General features: G+C 35.0%; 1 protein-coding gene across 1 annotated transcript in view; it reads left to right on the plus strand.

The window, feature by feature from the left end:
* LOC106882813 (2',5'-phosphodiesterase 12) overlaps positions 1-15,779 on the plus strand; it is a 41,306-nt gene that overhangs the window by 24,291 nt on the left and 1,236 nt on the right. The window contains exons 2-6 of the mRNA XM_052965764.1: positions 870-1,009; positions 2,468-2,630; positions 5,453-5,585; positions 10,433-10,588; positions 13,145-13,256. Of these exons, the coding sequence (XP_052821724.1) occupies positions 870-1,009; positions 2,468-2,630; positions 5,453-5,585; positions 10,433-10,588; positions 13,145-13,256 (704 nt within the window). The remainder of the gene's footprint in view (positions 1-869; positions 1,010-2,467; positions 2,631-5,452; positions 5,586-10,432; positions 10,589-13,144; positions 13,257-15,779) is intronic.

The following is a 15,779-nucleotide window of genomic DNA, read 5'->3' on the forward strand; positions in this document are numbered from 1 at the left end:
AAATATTTACTGCGACTTATATATTCAGTATGAGAACATGAGTAATGGGTTAAATATTATTATAAAATCTGGTAGCTTTTTTAGGTGATTTTAAATGTCTTGCCCGCTCACGTTTTTGGTATGCTGCTATTTCTAGCGCATTGACTGTCCGAAACTAGTTCCTATATATAGATATATAGACACACACACTACTCACACACATATATCTATATATATATATATAGATATAATAAATATGTGTGTGTGTGTGTGTGTGTGTGTGTGTGTGTGTGTGTGTGTGTATACCACACTATATCATCATCGTCATCTTAATGTCTACTTTTCCATGCTTGCATGGGTCAGGCAGATTTTCTGTCGAAACAATTTCCTATAGCTAGATGCATTTCCTGTCACCAAACTTCACTTGTTTCCAAGCAAGGTGATATTTCTTCAGGACCTGATATGTTGTCACAGAGGATTGGAAGCAAATGATGCCACTTGTGTGGTGACACTTGTGTGGTGACACTTGTGTGGTGACACTTGTGTGGTGACACTTGTTTACAACTTTCACAATGTCAAATCAAGGAGAGAGAGAGAAAGACACACACACACGATGGGTTTTTTTTCAGTTTCCATCTACCAAATCCATTCTCAAGGTTTTGGTTGGTCTGGGGCTAGAGTAGATGACATCTATCTAAGCTGGTGTATTGTGGGACTGAATCTGAAACTATGTAGTTAGAAAGCCAATTTCTTAATCACAAAATTTCTTTGCAGTTCTTTTATCATTATGCATGTTTTAAACTCATTGAAGTTAGGAGAGAAAAATGTATATGAATAGTAAAAACCAGTAAAATAAATCTCTGTATTAATTTCTTCTTTCTGTTTCTCAGAATACGAGTAGTAACCTATAACATCCTGGCGGACCTTTACTCGGATTCAGACTTCAGTAGGGAACAACTGTATCCCTATTGTCCTGCCTATGCTCTCAATATTGATTACAGAACTCCACTCCTATTAAAGGAAATCACAGGTAAACTGAATATATCTATTGATTCAGGAATTGATGATAAAAATTAATCTTAAGCTTCAGTAAGCTCTCTTCTTTACTTTTGTATTGATGTCCTGCCAGATTTTCTATTATTATTGTTCTGATAAAAAAAAGAAAAAAAAGATTCTCTTTCAACTATTAAAAACTACATGGAGATGGAAGTTTATTGATCTTTATAGAATTAATCAGATCTATTTTTTGACATTGTAGCTTTACTGAGTAAATTAGTTATAACATATTTATTCATTGAATTTTTCTTTAGGACATGACATCTAAAAAAAAGTGTATAGTCAGATATATTATGATTGCTGTCTAATAGACATTGAAAAAGTTCAATTATCTTTAAAACTATAAGCAAATTTGAATATGACCGTTGAGCTTTTCCACTGTAGGATGTAAATGTATATCTGGTGTAAAGTCAACCAGTAAAAAGTTCACCAGCACAAAAGCATACTTACAAGCATTTGAGATATATTTTTGGTGAAATATTTACGTTATCAAATACTTACATATTTTATATATATATATATATATATATATATATATATATATATGTATATATACTACACTCTCTGAGTGGTTGGCGTTAGGAAGGGCATCCAGCTGTAGAAACTCTGCCAAATTAGATTGGAGCCTGGTATTGCCATCCGGTTTCACCAGTCCTCAGTCAAATCGTCCAACCCATGCTAGCATGGAAAGCGGACATTAAACAATGATGATATATGGTGACATTTCATTATAATGTTTATAGTATTTAAAGAACAGAAGTATTTGTTTTTGTAAATTATATTCACATCTCAATGATAATGATATCTGTATATTATTCTTATTGGTTATTTATTAATTTAATCTTCATATTTAATAATTCAGATAATATTTTTGACTATGAAAATTTTAAATTTTGGTCTTCCATACTAAAGGCTGACAGCAGAATTCCATGGGATGTGTCTGCCTGTTGCACTATATATTTAATATATTATCATTACCATAGAAAAAATATAAAATTATTAGATTCATCTTAGCTCTACATTATACATCAGGTAATAGATACAAATACATGCTGGTTATGTCATCTTAAATATGGTGATTAAATTTAACTGAGAAATAATGGGTAGCATTTAGTCCTTGTGGGAAATATGCACCCCTTATAATTAGACTTAAAAATTTGGAGAAAAAAGTGCAGATTATTCTTGAAAAAATATATCAAAATGAACAAAAATAAATTCAATCTTCTCAATTATATTTTGTTTCTGTTTCTAATGTCTATTAACGGGACTAGCCTTGAAATGTTACAAAAACAGAAAAATATTTTACTTTGAATTAGCTAACATTTTATATATTACAAGATGTTTGCATAACATTGTCTTAATTTCATGAGTTAAGATAATGCTTATTAATTCTCTCAGTTTTATGATAGTTTGCAATATTATTTCCTTCCAGGTTACAATGCTGATCTTATTTGTCTTCAAGAAGTGGACAAAAAAGTATTTGAGCATGATTTGTTACCAGACCTGTCTTTGTCTGGTTTTGAAGGTCTTCTCTGTTTAAAAGCAGGTCAAGTGCCTGAGGGTAGTGCAACATTCTTTAACAAATCAAAGTTCAAGTAAGTTTTAATATTTTCTCTTTTAATGAAATGTAAGGACTATTTCAGATCTCACACATAGCATTCACTTTATCAACACTTTTCAAACAACACGAAAATCTACTCCTTTTATAAAGGTTGACTCTTAGGTGTTTTAACTCATTCTGTATTTCAATACATTTTAGCAAGTATAATTCAAAGTGTAAATTGTATGCTGTAGGTGTCAAAAGTTTAGTATGTATTGCAGTGAAATATTTTCAATAAAGTAAGGAAACCTGACTAGATAGAAACAATCAAAGCATGATTTAATGAAGATGATCTTGAGGAAAAAAATTATAAAAGTGTCCTTAATATTAGAAGCATTGGTCATAATGTTATCCTTTGTCTCTAGCCTCTTAGAATTCTTGTAAAAATAGAAGGAACAATTTTTTTGGACAATTGGTTTATAATCCCTCTCTCTTCACTTTTTGTGTACACTCTGTATAATTGATTAACCTAATCTAATCCTCTGTGAAGCTAGAATTTTTTCCTCAACTTTTCTCACTACTACAATGATCACTGCTTTTATAAACTTTGTTCTACTCTACACAAGACATTTAAATATATCTATTATAGGAGAGTATTGTAGTTTGCTTGAAGCATTGTGTATTGTTTGTAAAGAATAAAGGTTTAAAATGGTACAACAATGCACTATAAAACAAAAAAAATGGACTATATACCTGTTGTAATTTGGTTATCTACAGTCCGATGATATTTCGGAATTACAATTCCTTCTTCAGATCTTCTTAGCTGGAGTCTCTGCTATAAACTGTTTTCAAACAGTTTTCTTTTTTCGGAAGCGTCTCAATAGTGGTCTCACGAAACTTCTTCCGGAATTCTTCATGAGAAGTGTGTGAGGTCTGCTATGTTTCAATCTCGTGTGTGTTGGTACATCTGTGGCGCTGTTTCTAAGTTATGTGTTATACATGCAGCTTCTCTCTCTTTTTTTTCTTTCCTTTTTTGCCCTTCTTCTTTTCTTTTGTTAAAACAATACATATCTATTATGTCTCCCATATGCTGACAACGTTTACTTCTTAAACCAAATATTTATTTTCACTTTAATAGCTGCATATTTGCTAGATTATTTTTCTCTTCCTACCTTTTCCTTGAATGTCAACCTGTAATAATTAAAACAGTAAAAAAAACAGTTTGACTAATTAGTCTGTCCTTGTCCAGCTAGGTTAACAACCATGCTTTTCTTTATATCTATGGAAGCATATTAGAGTATGTGTGTATAAGAAAATTAAAGTTTTCTTGTTTGTAAAAATGTTTTTATATAAATCACATATGCTTCTATTAAACATTCATATTTTTTTTTCATAATCCCACTTTAAACTTATTAAACTCTTTATCATACAAGCTAATGAGATCCTTGCATAGTCACTAAATCTACCAGAAATATGCAGCCAAATCTCTCCCAAATCAAGCCATACTATCATATGAAAAGGATGGACACTTTAGATAATGTAATACAGGAAACAGTGTGTATGAATAAAAGACAGGATAATAACTGTTGGATCATCTTCGGTAATAGGACTGCTTGATCTGATTTTAGCTGGGACTATACAACATTTATCCAGCTTATAAAAGTTTTATCTATTTTTATCTCCTGTGATACAACAAATGCCCTAATTTTTAGGCAATAACAATTCTCCTGCTTTAAACACTATTACTGAAATAATTTATCCTTATTACTTTAAGAAAATAACATACAATTATGTATCCCAAATAGATAAAGGACACTTTCTTTCTGTTTTCTTCAGTTATTGCCTTGTTGCTGTCTCAAATAATTTGAGCCATTCACTCTTCTTAACATGCAGCTAATATGGCTCACTAAACAAGATATTACTGTGTTTACTTCTTTATCTGCCTTTTACCAGAAAAAAAATAAAAAGTCTCGACTTTATAAAAACTGCTTTTGCTAAAAAGACTTATACACTTTGGTTAGATTACCTTTGTCCTCTGAACTAAAGTAGTCATGAGATTGCAATATAAGTTCCTGCTAGTCTTTTATAAAATCTCACCTCACACCTGTTTCATAAAATTGATATCACTAATAATGTCTGTGTGGTTGAATGTGTGAATAGTAAAGCAATTGAGTTTTACCTTCGTTAGGGTTTCCTTTATTCAGGAGCATGAAGGAAAATATTCACTTGCTCTTAATTCCTTCCACTGCCAGAGTGGCTGTGTGGTAAGTAGCTTGCTTACCAGCCACATGGTTCCGGGTTCAGTCCCACTGCGTGGCACCTTGGACAAATGTCTTCTACTATAGCCTCGGGCCGACCAAAGCCTTGTGAGTGGATTTGATAGATGGAAACTGAAAGAAGCCCGTCGTATATATGTGTGTATATATATATATGTATGTGTGTGTATATATTTTTGTGTCTGTGTTTGTCCCCCCACCATCGCTTGACAACCGATGCTGGTGTGTTTGCGTCCCCGTAACTTAGCGGTTCGGCAAAAGAGACCGATAGAATAAGTACTAGGCTTACAAAGAATAAGTCCTGGGGTCGATTTGCTCGACTAAAGGTGGTGCTCCAGCATGGCCGCAGTCAAATGACTGAAACAAGTAAAAGAGTAATCACCAGAACAATGTAAACAGGCTCAACTGATCTTCTCAATCCTAGACATACTCCCCTGACTTTTCTGATGTAACTTGCAATTTTTTTTCATCTTCTTTGCCAGCCTGTGCTCTACATTGCTCATCATATTACTGTCTGTTAAATATATTTAATCAATATTTGGAAACACATTTCTCTAAAATCTTATGCCTTAATTTCTCAAAAATCTTTGGTACATTTCAGATTGGTTGATAAACACGATATAGTCCTGTCTGAAATTATTGAGTCTGACAGCAGGTTTAAAGATATACTGAGTTTGTTAGAATGTAATGAACAATTAATGCACAAAGTTTTACAGAAACAAACTATCCAACAGGTAAGACATTTTTTTGTGCTATTAATTTCATCATGAAAGATCTGAAAATTTCTAATTATTTATATCTGTGCTATATTTTGATTGATTTTGGTCTTATACTTTGAATAAGACACTTCATGCTGATCAGAGATCAGAATGATCGACACATAATGTGGAGGTAAATATTAAAATACTTTTCAATTCTAAAGATGAGATTAATAAGTCTCTAAAATTATAATCGTAAGAAAAACTTATCTAATTATTTAGACAGTTAAGATATTTTTACTTTTATTACTTTGATTCTTAAATTTTGTCTTAAAGCAATAAAGTCTGCCAGATGTTCTGACATAACACTGATTAATATGATAAGAAAGTTGCTTGTATAGCTTTTAGTTAAACATTACTGTTTACAACCAACAAAGACTTTTGGAATTTTTATTTTTGGATATTAATTTAAGGAAATAGGTGAATGAGTTGCTTGTATTTAATGGTTGGTATGTTGGCAGAATTGTTACAGCATTGAATATTTCTTCAGGTACTTTATGTTCTGAGTTCAAATTTCTTCTAGTTCTCTACATTCTGAGTTCAAATTTCACGAAGGTTGACTTTGACTCTCATCCTTTTGAGGTCACTAAAATAAAACACTAATCACATACTGGGGTCAATGGTACTGACTAATCCCCTCCACTCAAAATGTAAGACCTTGTACCTATTTTAGAAATAATGACTTAGAACATTTTTATTCAAAATTAAATTGAATATAAGTTTTAAGGTATTAACCACAGGGATTCACTCAGCCTTGTTTCTACTGATGTTTCAATTTCTATGTCTCCAGGATGGCATTGTCTGAATAATTCCTCTTATCTCACTCATAGTCGTAAGTTGAGCGTGGCTGTTGCCAGTACCGCCTGACTGGCTTCCGTAGGATTTTCGAGCGAGATCGTTGCCAGTGCCCCTGGACTGGCTTGTGCGGGTGGCACATAAAAGACACCATTTCGAGCGTGGCCGTTGCCAGTATCGCCTGACTGGCCTTCGTGCAGGTGACACGTAAAAGCACCTACTACTCTCTCTGAGTGGTTGGCGTTAGGAAGGGCATCCAGCTGTAGAAACTCTGCCAAATTTAGATTGGAGCCTGGTGTTGCCATCCGGTTTCACCAGTCCTCAGTCAAGTCGTCCAACCCATGCTAGCATGGAAAGCGGACGTTAAACGATGATGATGATGATGATGATGATGATGATGATGATGTATACATTTTATTGTGTTTTTTTAGCAGAATACTTTCCTCTACATTGTCTGTTAGCTTTCTGAAGAAGGTAGTGAATGAATCATCTGAAAGACCTTCAGAAGCATTTACACTTATCACTTCCCTTCTGAGATTTAGTATTTTCAATCATTTTTTTCTTGCACCCTTAGAGTTGTGTCTCATGAATGTAACATTTAATGTGATATTATTAATGTCCAGGTACTATTGTATCTCTATACTCTGATTCACATTCATTACCTATTACCTACCACTACACAGCATCATGCTTCAATGTAGTTGCTAGAAATAGCAGACAAATCTCTCAAGTCTAACTCCTACAGTCTTAAAAAGTGCAAGGTGCACACATTGGATAATGTAGTCTTAAATACAATGTGAATGAAAAATAAAGGTGAGATAGTCATAGCTGAAATGTCTTTGGTCATGCACTTGCTTGGTTAGAGCTGATGTGAAGCTAAACAACAAGAACTAGAACAACAGCTTTTACACATGGTCTATTTTTTACATGACCGATGCCTTTTGTTGCCAGCAGAAGCAAGAGCTCCTTGAAATTCTTCTACCCCTTCCTTATTATTTGCTCACTACAGAGATTACCTAACAGAAACTATTAACTGTTTAGTGAGAATGTAAGCTATCCAAGGTAATTATTTCATTATAGTTTCTACTTCTAATTATTGTACATCAAATATCCTCATTTTCAGCCAGTCTACCTTTTCTGTACTCATTTCTTGCACTGAGTGGTAATCTCCTACATATCAAATAAGGTCATTTCCCAGATGGCACTGCAATTTTGTGTTCTTTATTAATAGTTAGAACTGTGGTCATTATGGTTTTGATTCTCAATGCTTTATTCCCTACTAAGCAGCCGGTTTAAAATTTTTTGTTTAGCTCTGTTTCTACTCTGAAGACTTAGATCTTCAGCATATAAAAGCTTTCAAGGACAACCAGTCCTGCAATCTGATGCTTTTATTTGATGGTAGTTAAAAACACAGCCCCAGTGAACACTTACCTATCTGTTCACTAAATTCTTCATTGAATTTGTTGCATTCTTGTACATGGTTTGACCAACTCTTACACAAGTCATTCTTTTACACTTAGTGCTCACTAGGCCTCTGAGTGTCAACCTAGTAGAGTTATCTGCTCTTCTTTAATAATTCAGTTGGTCCAGATGAACTATGGTATATGCTCTTGCATAAAACTGGTTGTTATGCTTTTGAACCACGTGGGAAATTGTGCTTACTATAAGTAGTTTTCATGATATTATGTTTTATAAATAGCTTTCATATTATAATTGTTTTTTCTGAACTAGTAAAGAAATAAAAAAAAAGATAGGCTTGGAAAGATTGGAAGAAAGTGGGCATCAGAGAGCAATACCAAGAAGCTAGATGTCTGGTATACTTTGCTGGATGGGAAGCAGAAAGTAAGTAGTTCACATATGTTTTGTGATGTGAGACCTGAAATGTTTCAGATTGCAAGACAGTGTACCATTGAATTATAACTGAGGAGAAGCACATACAAATGGATAATAGCACACTTGCTTTCTTTCTCCCTTCATAAGGCCTAAGTAATTATGCCTCCCATCACAAAGCCTGGGAGGGGCTGCTTTATTCTCCTGTACTGCTAACCATTACTTCCTCTCCCTGACATCATTCTGTTATTGATATCTATCAATCTCTTGCCATCACCAACTTGACCACTTTCTCTCACCAACTAACTTGTTATTGACATTCATTACTCTCTTACCACTGACCATTTCTATGCCTGTCCACCTCTCCCTCTTTTCCACCTGCAAAGTTGTAGCTCTTGTCATATTATCACTTCCTTCTTCCTTTCACCTCAGTTTATCTTCTGCAATCACCCTTTCTCCAGCTCCCTCTGTGGTTGTTTCTCCCTCTCATTCCAATCACCACAATCACTTAGTTTCTCTCCATCACACTCTCACTTCTATGTCTCTTTCATTCTACTATTGGTTCCATAATAAAATGCACCCAGTACACTCTATAAAGAGGTTAGTGTTAGGAGGACATCCAACCACAGAAAACATACCAAAAATAAAAAAATATAAGAGAGATGTGTTTCTCTTCCTGGCCCATTGGGAGCTGGGAGTGCAGGTAATTTCAAATAAGAACTGCCTTGAATCATGACAATCCATTCAACACATGCCAGCATGGAAAGTAGATGCAAAACAATGATGATGTTATTTTTCATTTATTCTTTATTGAGAGCTATATCATTTGGCATTTAGCAAGAACTTTCAAACCTTAGTTCTTTCATCATCATCGTCATCATACATGTTTTCCATGCTGGCATTGGTAGGACGATTTGACCAGAGCTGACAAGCTGGAGAGTCTGACTTGGCTTGGTTTCTATGACAGGATACCTTTCCTAATGCCAACCACTTTACTGTGTGTGCCGGGTGCTTTTAACATTCTGAGTTTCAAATACTAAAGGTAGCTGAGAAATATATTTAATCATCTTCAGTACTCTGTTGATTCAGATTATCTTTCTTGTACTCCTAAAACACAACTTTCACAATGTATTTTGTTTAACAACATCTGTTTTATCACCACCCACAAAACACCACTGTTTAAAATCTCTTTAAATTGGTGAAGATTAATATCACTTTATTTTTGAAATACCGTTGTTTTATGTTGAGATAAGTATTGATGGTATTATAACATGTACAGCATACTATTCTTGGCCATTCCAAATTATGATGCTTTCCATTCTAATTATGGTTTACTTTATCCCTATTTTGACCCTCATTGTTCCATCATTCCCTTTCTGCACCTAGTTGTCTTGTTAATTAATATATGTAGCATTTCACTGGTATCTTATTTTGTTTAGAATCATTAATATTGTAAGCTTATGATATAGGTGCAGGCATGGCTATTCAGTTAAGAGGTTCATGTCAGACCCACATAGTTAGGGTTTCAATCCTTCTAGATGTTGTTGAATGGCATTTAATACTATAACTGCAAATTGACCAATACCTTGTGTGTGAAATTGATAGATGGAAACTGAAAAAGCTTGATGTGTGTGTGTGTGTGTGTGCATGTACACGCGAGTAAGTTCATATTTCTCTTTGTCTTCATGTGTGTGCATGCACACGCGAGTAAGTTCATATTTCTCTTTGTCTTCATGTGTGTTTGCTGATTGTAAACAAAAGTATCACTATTCATACAGGTCGTGTTGTTTGTTTGCAGTCTACTGCCAAAGCACGTCAGGATTTTTTGAGATATCGCATGATGTTTGTAAACAAAGAATGCATTCAAATGATGCTGTTTGTTTCCAGTTTCCAATGTAACTTTATCCAAGCTGTTTGTTTTCCAGTAGGTGGGGATTATTACCTTGCTTAGAAACAGCTGGAGGTTGGCATCCGGAAGAGCATCCAGTTGTAGAAAACTCTGCTTTAACATAATTTTGTCTGACCTATGCAAGCATGGAAAAATAGACATTAAGATGATGATGATGATTGTATTGATCTTATGAGACTTTTATTTTATTAACAATGTTGAATATTATTTTATGAAATTTATTTGGTAAAGTTCTTTAATTCTATCCTTTTTAACATATTTCAAATTTCTGTTTATTGTCTTTTGGCAGGTGTCAATTTTGGAATCACTGGATAAGCCTGGTCAGTTGCTGTGTGTGGCCAACACCCATCTTTATTTCTATCCAACTGCTGATAACATACGTCTGATACAGATAGCTGCTTGTATGAAGCATTTAGAACATATAAAAGAAATGTACAAGAACAAGGTAAATTATTGACACTTTTATAAGATTTTTTTTTATCTCTCAGATGATGTTTTATTATGTTGCTATTTTCTTGTTTTCTTTTGTATTGTTATTCATTATAAATGAGATTCTGCCTGATTTTTTTTGCTCCTTATATGGAGTGATCAATTATCATTTCAAGATTTAATTGTTTGCTATCTGGTGGATTTTTCTATATCTGGATGCCCTTCCTGTCACCACCCTTACCTGTTTCCAAGTAAATATTTCCTCATGTCAATGTTTTCACAGATGATTGAAATGAAAGGCATCACTCGCATGATGGTGATACTCATTTACAACTATCACATGATGTGAAGGCAAGGAAACAGTAGCACACAAGCACACAAACATACACACATGAGAGCTTCTTTCAGTTTCCATCTACTAAATCCACACACAAAGCTTTGGTTGGCCTTAGGCTATAATCGAAGATACTTGCCCAAGGTGCCACTGAGTGGGTCTGAATCCAAAACCATGTGGTTGGGAAGCAAACTTCATACCAACAGCCTTGATTGTTGTAGAAATTGAAAGATTAAAATTTGTCAAGGAAAGGGGCTAGATCTTTGAGCACACTGTTTGAAGGTAATGGAGTGGATTTTGTTAGGACTAGTTTCCTTGTTGGATTGGAAGGATAAATTTCCACACATGGCAACTGTGTATTTGTGGTGGTGAGATAAATGGAGTAGGAGAGATTGGGAGCAGTTTTGTTGTCTGAGTCCAATGTGGAGTTTGAAGCCAGATAGGCAGCAAATGCAGTGGCTTTATCTTTAGGAGTTCTATATAGAGAGCCATATTAACTGTGAATTGGCAGCTAAGAGGATTCTACAAAGTTAGTAGTGATTCCTACTGGAGATGGATAAGAAGTTTTGGCTTTAATGTAGGCAGTGAAAGAACTAGCAGGTCATATGATGCATGAAAGTATTGCTTGTATTCCCAATGGTCTTCTGTTATTGTTCTTTGTTTGTACTACTGTTGCACAGTTTTACATGACGACTGGGGATGTGTGAAGTTGTAGGATTTGGTCTTATGATGGGGTGTAAGAAGATGTACATAGGTATTGGTTACCTGCTTAACTGTCTTGTATCATTCAAATACAAAGCACCTTAACTGTCATGAGTATTCCTGCAAGAACTGGCAGCATTCAAAACAGTGTTTCGAAGTGGTGTGTTGTTGGAAAATGTGAGGTGTGTTGTTGTGGGTAATAGCTGATCTGATTGGGACAAAGAGGATGATAGTTGTGGGAGGGGTTTAGAAGTGAGAAAGAAGTTAGAATGTTTTGAAAGTTGGTGTTAGGTCAGAGATATGGAATACTTGCTAATGTGTTTTAATAACAAGCGATTTGACTTCTTTGCTAGTGCTATTAGCGTGGAAAGAATTTGAGAGTCATGAGGAACTGTGTGTCTTAAAGCTGATGACTTCAGAGTCAGATGAGGTGAAATAGCTTCGAATGCTGGTAGCTAGAGAATTCTACTTGACTCGAGATGATCAGTTATCTGTAGTCAGATGTTTTGAAAATTTGTATGATTCTAACAGGATGATAAACATGCATACACACACACACACACACACACACACACACACACACACACACACACAAAATAACATAAAATCATTGGCAAACATTAGAGTAGGAAATTAAATGTGCAAGAGAAGTATATCAAACAATGTTTAAAACTATTTTTCTTCCAGCCAGTCAATTAGTTATCTACCAACACTCGTTATTTACCTCTTTTCATGTGGACTATATTGCTTGCTACTTGTTTATTCTTGAACAAGATGTAACATTGGAATGTAGACTGTTTGGTCTTTCATTTATCCAACCATCTCTTTATTTGTCACCTTTTAATATTATAAATTATTCAAACCAAGCTAGTGTGATAAATTTAAGGAATAATGATCTTTTTTCTTATGTAAATGGCAGGCAGATTAGCTCTGCCAACATTAAAGGAGTTAAAATATTAAGTTTTATCTGTTTATATACTTTTATTTATTGTAATAGTTAACCATTTACTCTGTGGCTAATGAATTATTGCATGGATCTAAGTATTCAAGGAGTGGGACATACAATATCCCGTAAGTCAGACTGTCCCATGGCCCCAGCAGACGAAATGGAAAAGGCATTGCCCTAGAGGATAGTGAGGGAGGTGTGCTTTCTTATGCATATGACAATTTCATAGAGAAGAAAGTATATAAATGAATGTCTCACTTATATTAGTATCAAGTTATGAATTTGGGTGTCTACAGTATTTGAGCATTTAAGTCTGAAATGTGATGTGCTGATTACAGCTTGGTCCTTTACCAGTTGTTAAACCGGTAATAATATTGATCCAAAAAACTGGTAATAATATTGATCCAACAAACCAGTAATAATATTGATCCAACAAATTTGATTCAATATCAGTTCCTTGATGTGATGAATCTCAAAGTAGTTCTATTTTTATTGCTTGTTTACTTTAACATAAATTAACTTATCTAAGATAATTTAACATAAACAACACAAATAATAGTCTCTCATTATTTCTCCTTTTTTTTTTTTAGGGTCAGAATATATCATTAGTTTTCTGTGGTGATTTCAACAGTGATCCTGAGCGAGGAGTGAATTTATTCATGACAACAGGAAGCATAACAGCAGATTTTAAAGAATGGAAATGTAATGTATATATTTTCACATTTACATATCATCATCATCATCATCATCATCGTTTAACGTCCGCTTTCCATGCTAGCATGGGTTGGACGATTTGACTGAGGACTGGTGAAACCGGATGGCAACACCAGGCTCCAATCTAATTTGGCAGAGTTTCTACAGCTGGATGCCCTTCCTAACGCCAACTCACATATACACACTTATATGTTAATTAATTCTGATTTAAAATTAAAAGTAAGAAAAAAATTTTAAAGATTTGATGTGGGATTTGAAATATGAGGTAAAGTGATGGTTTGCGAATGAGATAGATTCCTGAAGGGAAAACGTTGTAAACGTGGTTGTAGAACTTGCCATATACATAAATGCTGTCGAACCAACAATTTAAAAGCAAGGGAAGTTATTCATACTTAAGTTTCTTACTTGGTTAACAAAAATTGTAGGTTTCCAGGTATTTATTTACTTATTAACAATATTTCTAAACTAATTTCTATTTTTTCTGTCTTGTGTAGTATTCTTGATTGTAGAAAATGTTCTATTTAGTTTGTTTTTTTAATAAATCGCTTTGATAATACACTGTAAAAACTATTTGACTTTCATAATTATTTTATCAATATAATTTATTTTATTAATATAATTTATTTTATTAATATAATATCTCTATACTATAGATTTCAGTTAGAGTGAAGTCTTGTTTATATATAATCTTGATTAAAAAAAATCATACTTTATTAATGTTTATCAGATAAAATGTTAGGTATTTAACATAGCAATATATCAACTTGACAACCATTTTCTCATTCTGTTATAAGCTGGACAAATCTGCAATACAATTGCTTTTAATTTATCTTGTTCTTACATCATCTGATATATAAAATTTAATTTTCTAAGGTCTGTTCTAACAATCTTGTAATTTTATCTTGTGCTTGTCATTTCACCCAGCATAAGATAGTTATTTGTATTAAATACTTGTGAAATTATCTTTTCTTTAACTCATTTGTATGTGAATCTATTTCCCTAGCTCACTTCATATATATATATATATATATATATATAAGGGCCTTAGAGTCAACCTAGCTTAAACCAAAGTCCTAATAAGTAGGAAGGCAGACAAACCACAAACCCCTTCAGGTAGATGACCCTGCTTGATCTGTAGAAAAGCGTAGGTAGAAACTCTATAAGATGTGCCCTTTGTAAGCTATGGACACATAAGAGGTGCAGCAATATCAAAGGAAGGCTAACTAGCAAGATAGTTTTTGTATGTGGCAGATGCTCAGGAGCAATAAACACTAAAACTGTGCAGAGAACAACTTCTGCCACATTCCAGGGAGAAAAACTAGAAGTAGTTGATAGCTTCCGTTACCTAGGTGACCACGGGGGTGGGTGCTCTGAAAGTGTAGCTGCTTGAATAAGAATAGCCTGGGCAAAGTTCAGAGAGCTCCTACCTCTGCTGGTGACAAAGGGCCTCTTGCTCAGAGTAAAAAGTACGAACAACCATGCTACATGGCAGTGAAACATGGGCCATGACTGCTGAGGACATGTGTAAGCTTGCAATGAATGAAGCCAGTATGGTCTGATGGATGTGTAATGTCAGTGTGCATACTTGACAGACTATAAGTGCCTTGAGAGAAAAGTTGGACCTAAGAAGCATCAGATGTGGTGTGCAAGAGAGATGATTGCACTGGTATGATCATGTGGTGCAAATGGATGAGGATAGCCGTGTAAAAAAGTGTCACGCCCTAGTGGTTGAGGGAAACTGTGGAAGAGGTAGACCCAGGAAGACCTGAGATGAGGTGGTGAAGCACAGCCTTTGAACATTATGCCTCACCGAGGCAATGACTTGTGACTGAGACCTTTGGAAATATGCTGTGCATGAGAAAACCTGACAAGCCAAGTGAGACCATAGTCCGTGGCCTATGCCAGTCGTGTAACCAGCCCACTGAGGCAAACCTTTCTGTCATTGGACACTAAACTCTGCTTGCGAAGATCTGTTGAGGCAAGTGAAATCGAAATCAAATTCGATGACAGCACCGCATGACTGGCATCCGTGCTAGTGGAGCACTAAGAACACCATCTGAGCGTGACCGTTGCCAGGGCTGCTAACTGGACTCCGTGCCAGTGGCACATAAAAAGAACCATTCAAGCATGATCGTTACCAGCGTCGCCTTACTGGCACTTGTGCCAGTGGTACGTGAAAAACAACATTCGAGTAAGGGCGCTGCCAGTGTTGCTGGACTGGCACCTGTGCAGGTGACACGTAAAAATACCATTTGAGCGTGGCCGTTGCCAGTACCGCCTGGCTGGCCCTCGTGCCGGTGGCATGTAAAAGCACCCACTACACTCTTGGAGTGGTTGGCGTTAGGAAGGGCATCCAGCTGTAGAAACTCTGCCAAATCAGATTGGAGCCTGGTGCAGCCATCTAGCTTACCAGTTGCCAGTCAAACCGTCCAACCCATGCCAGCATGGAAAGCAGATGTTAAACGATGATGATGATGATGATATATATAAATATATATATATATATATATA

Source organism: Octopus bimaculoides, chromosome 2 (assembly GCF_001194135.2).
Source record: "Octopus bimaculoides isolate UCB-OBI-ISO-001 chromosome 2, ASM119413v2, whole genome shotgun sequence".
Classification (NCBI taxonomy): domain Eukaryota; kingdom Metazoa; phylum Mollusca; class Cephalopoda; order Octopoda; family Octopodidae; genus Octopus; species Octopus bimaculoides.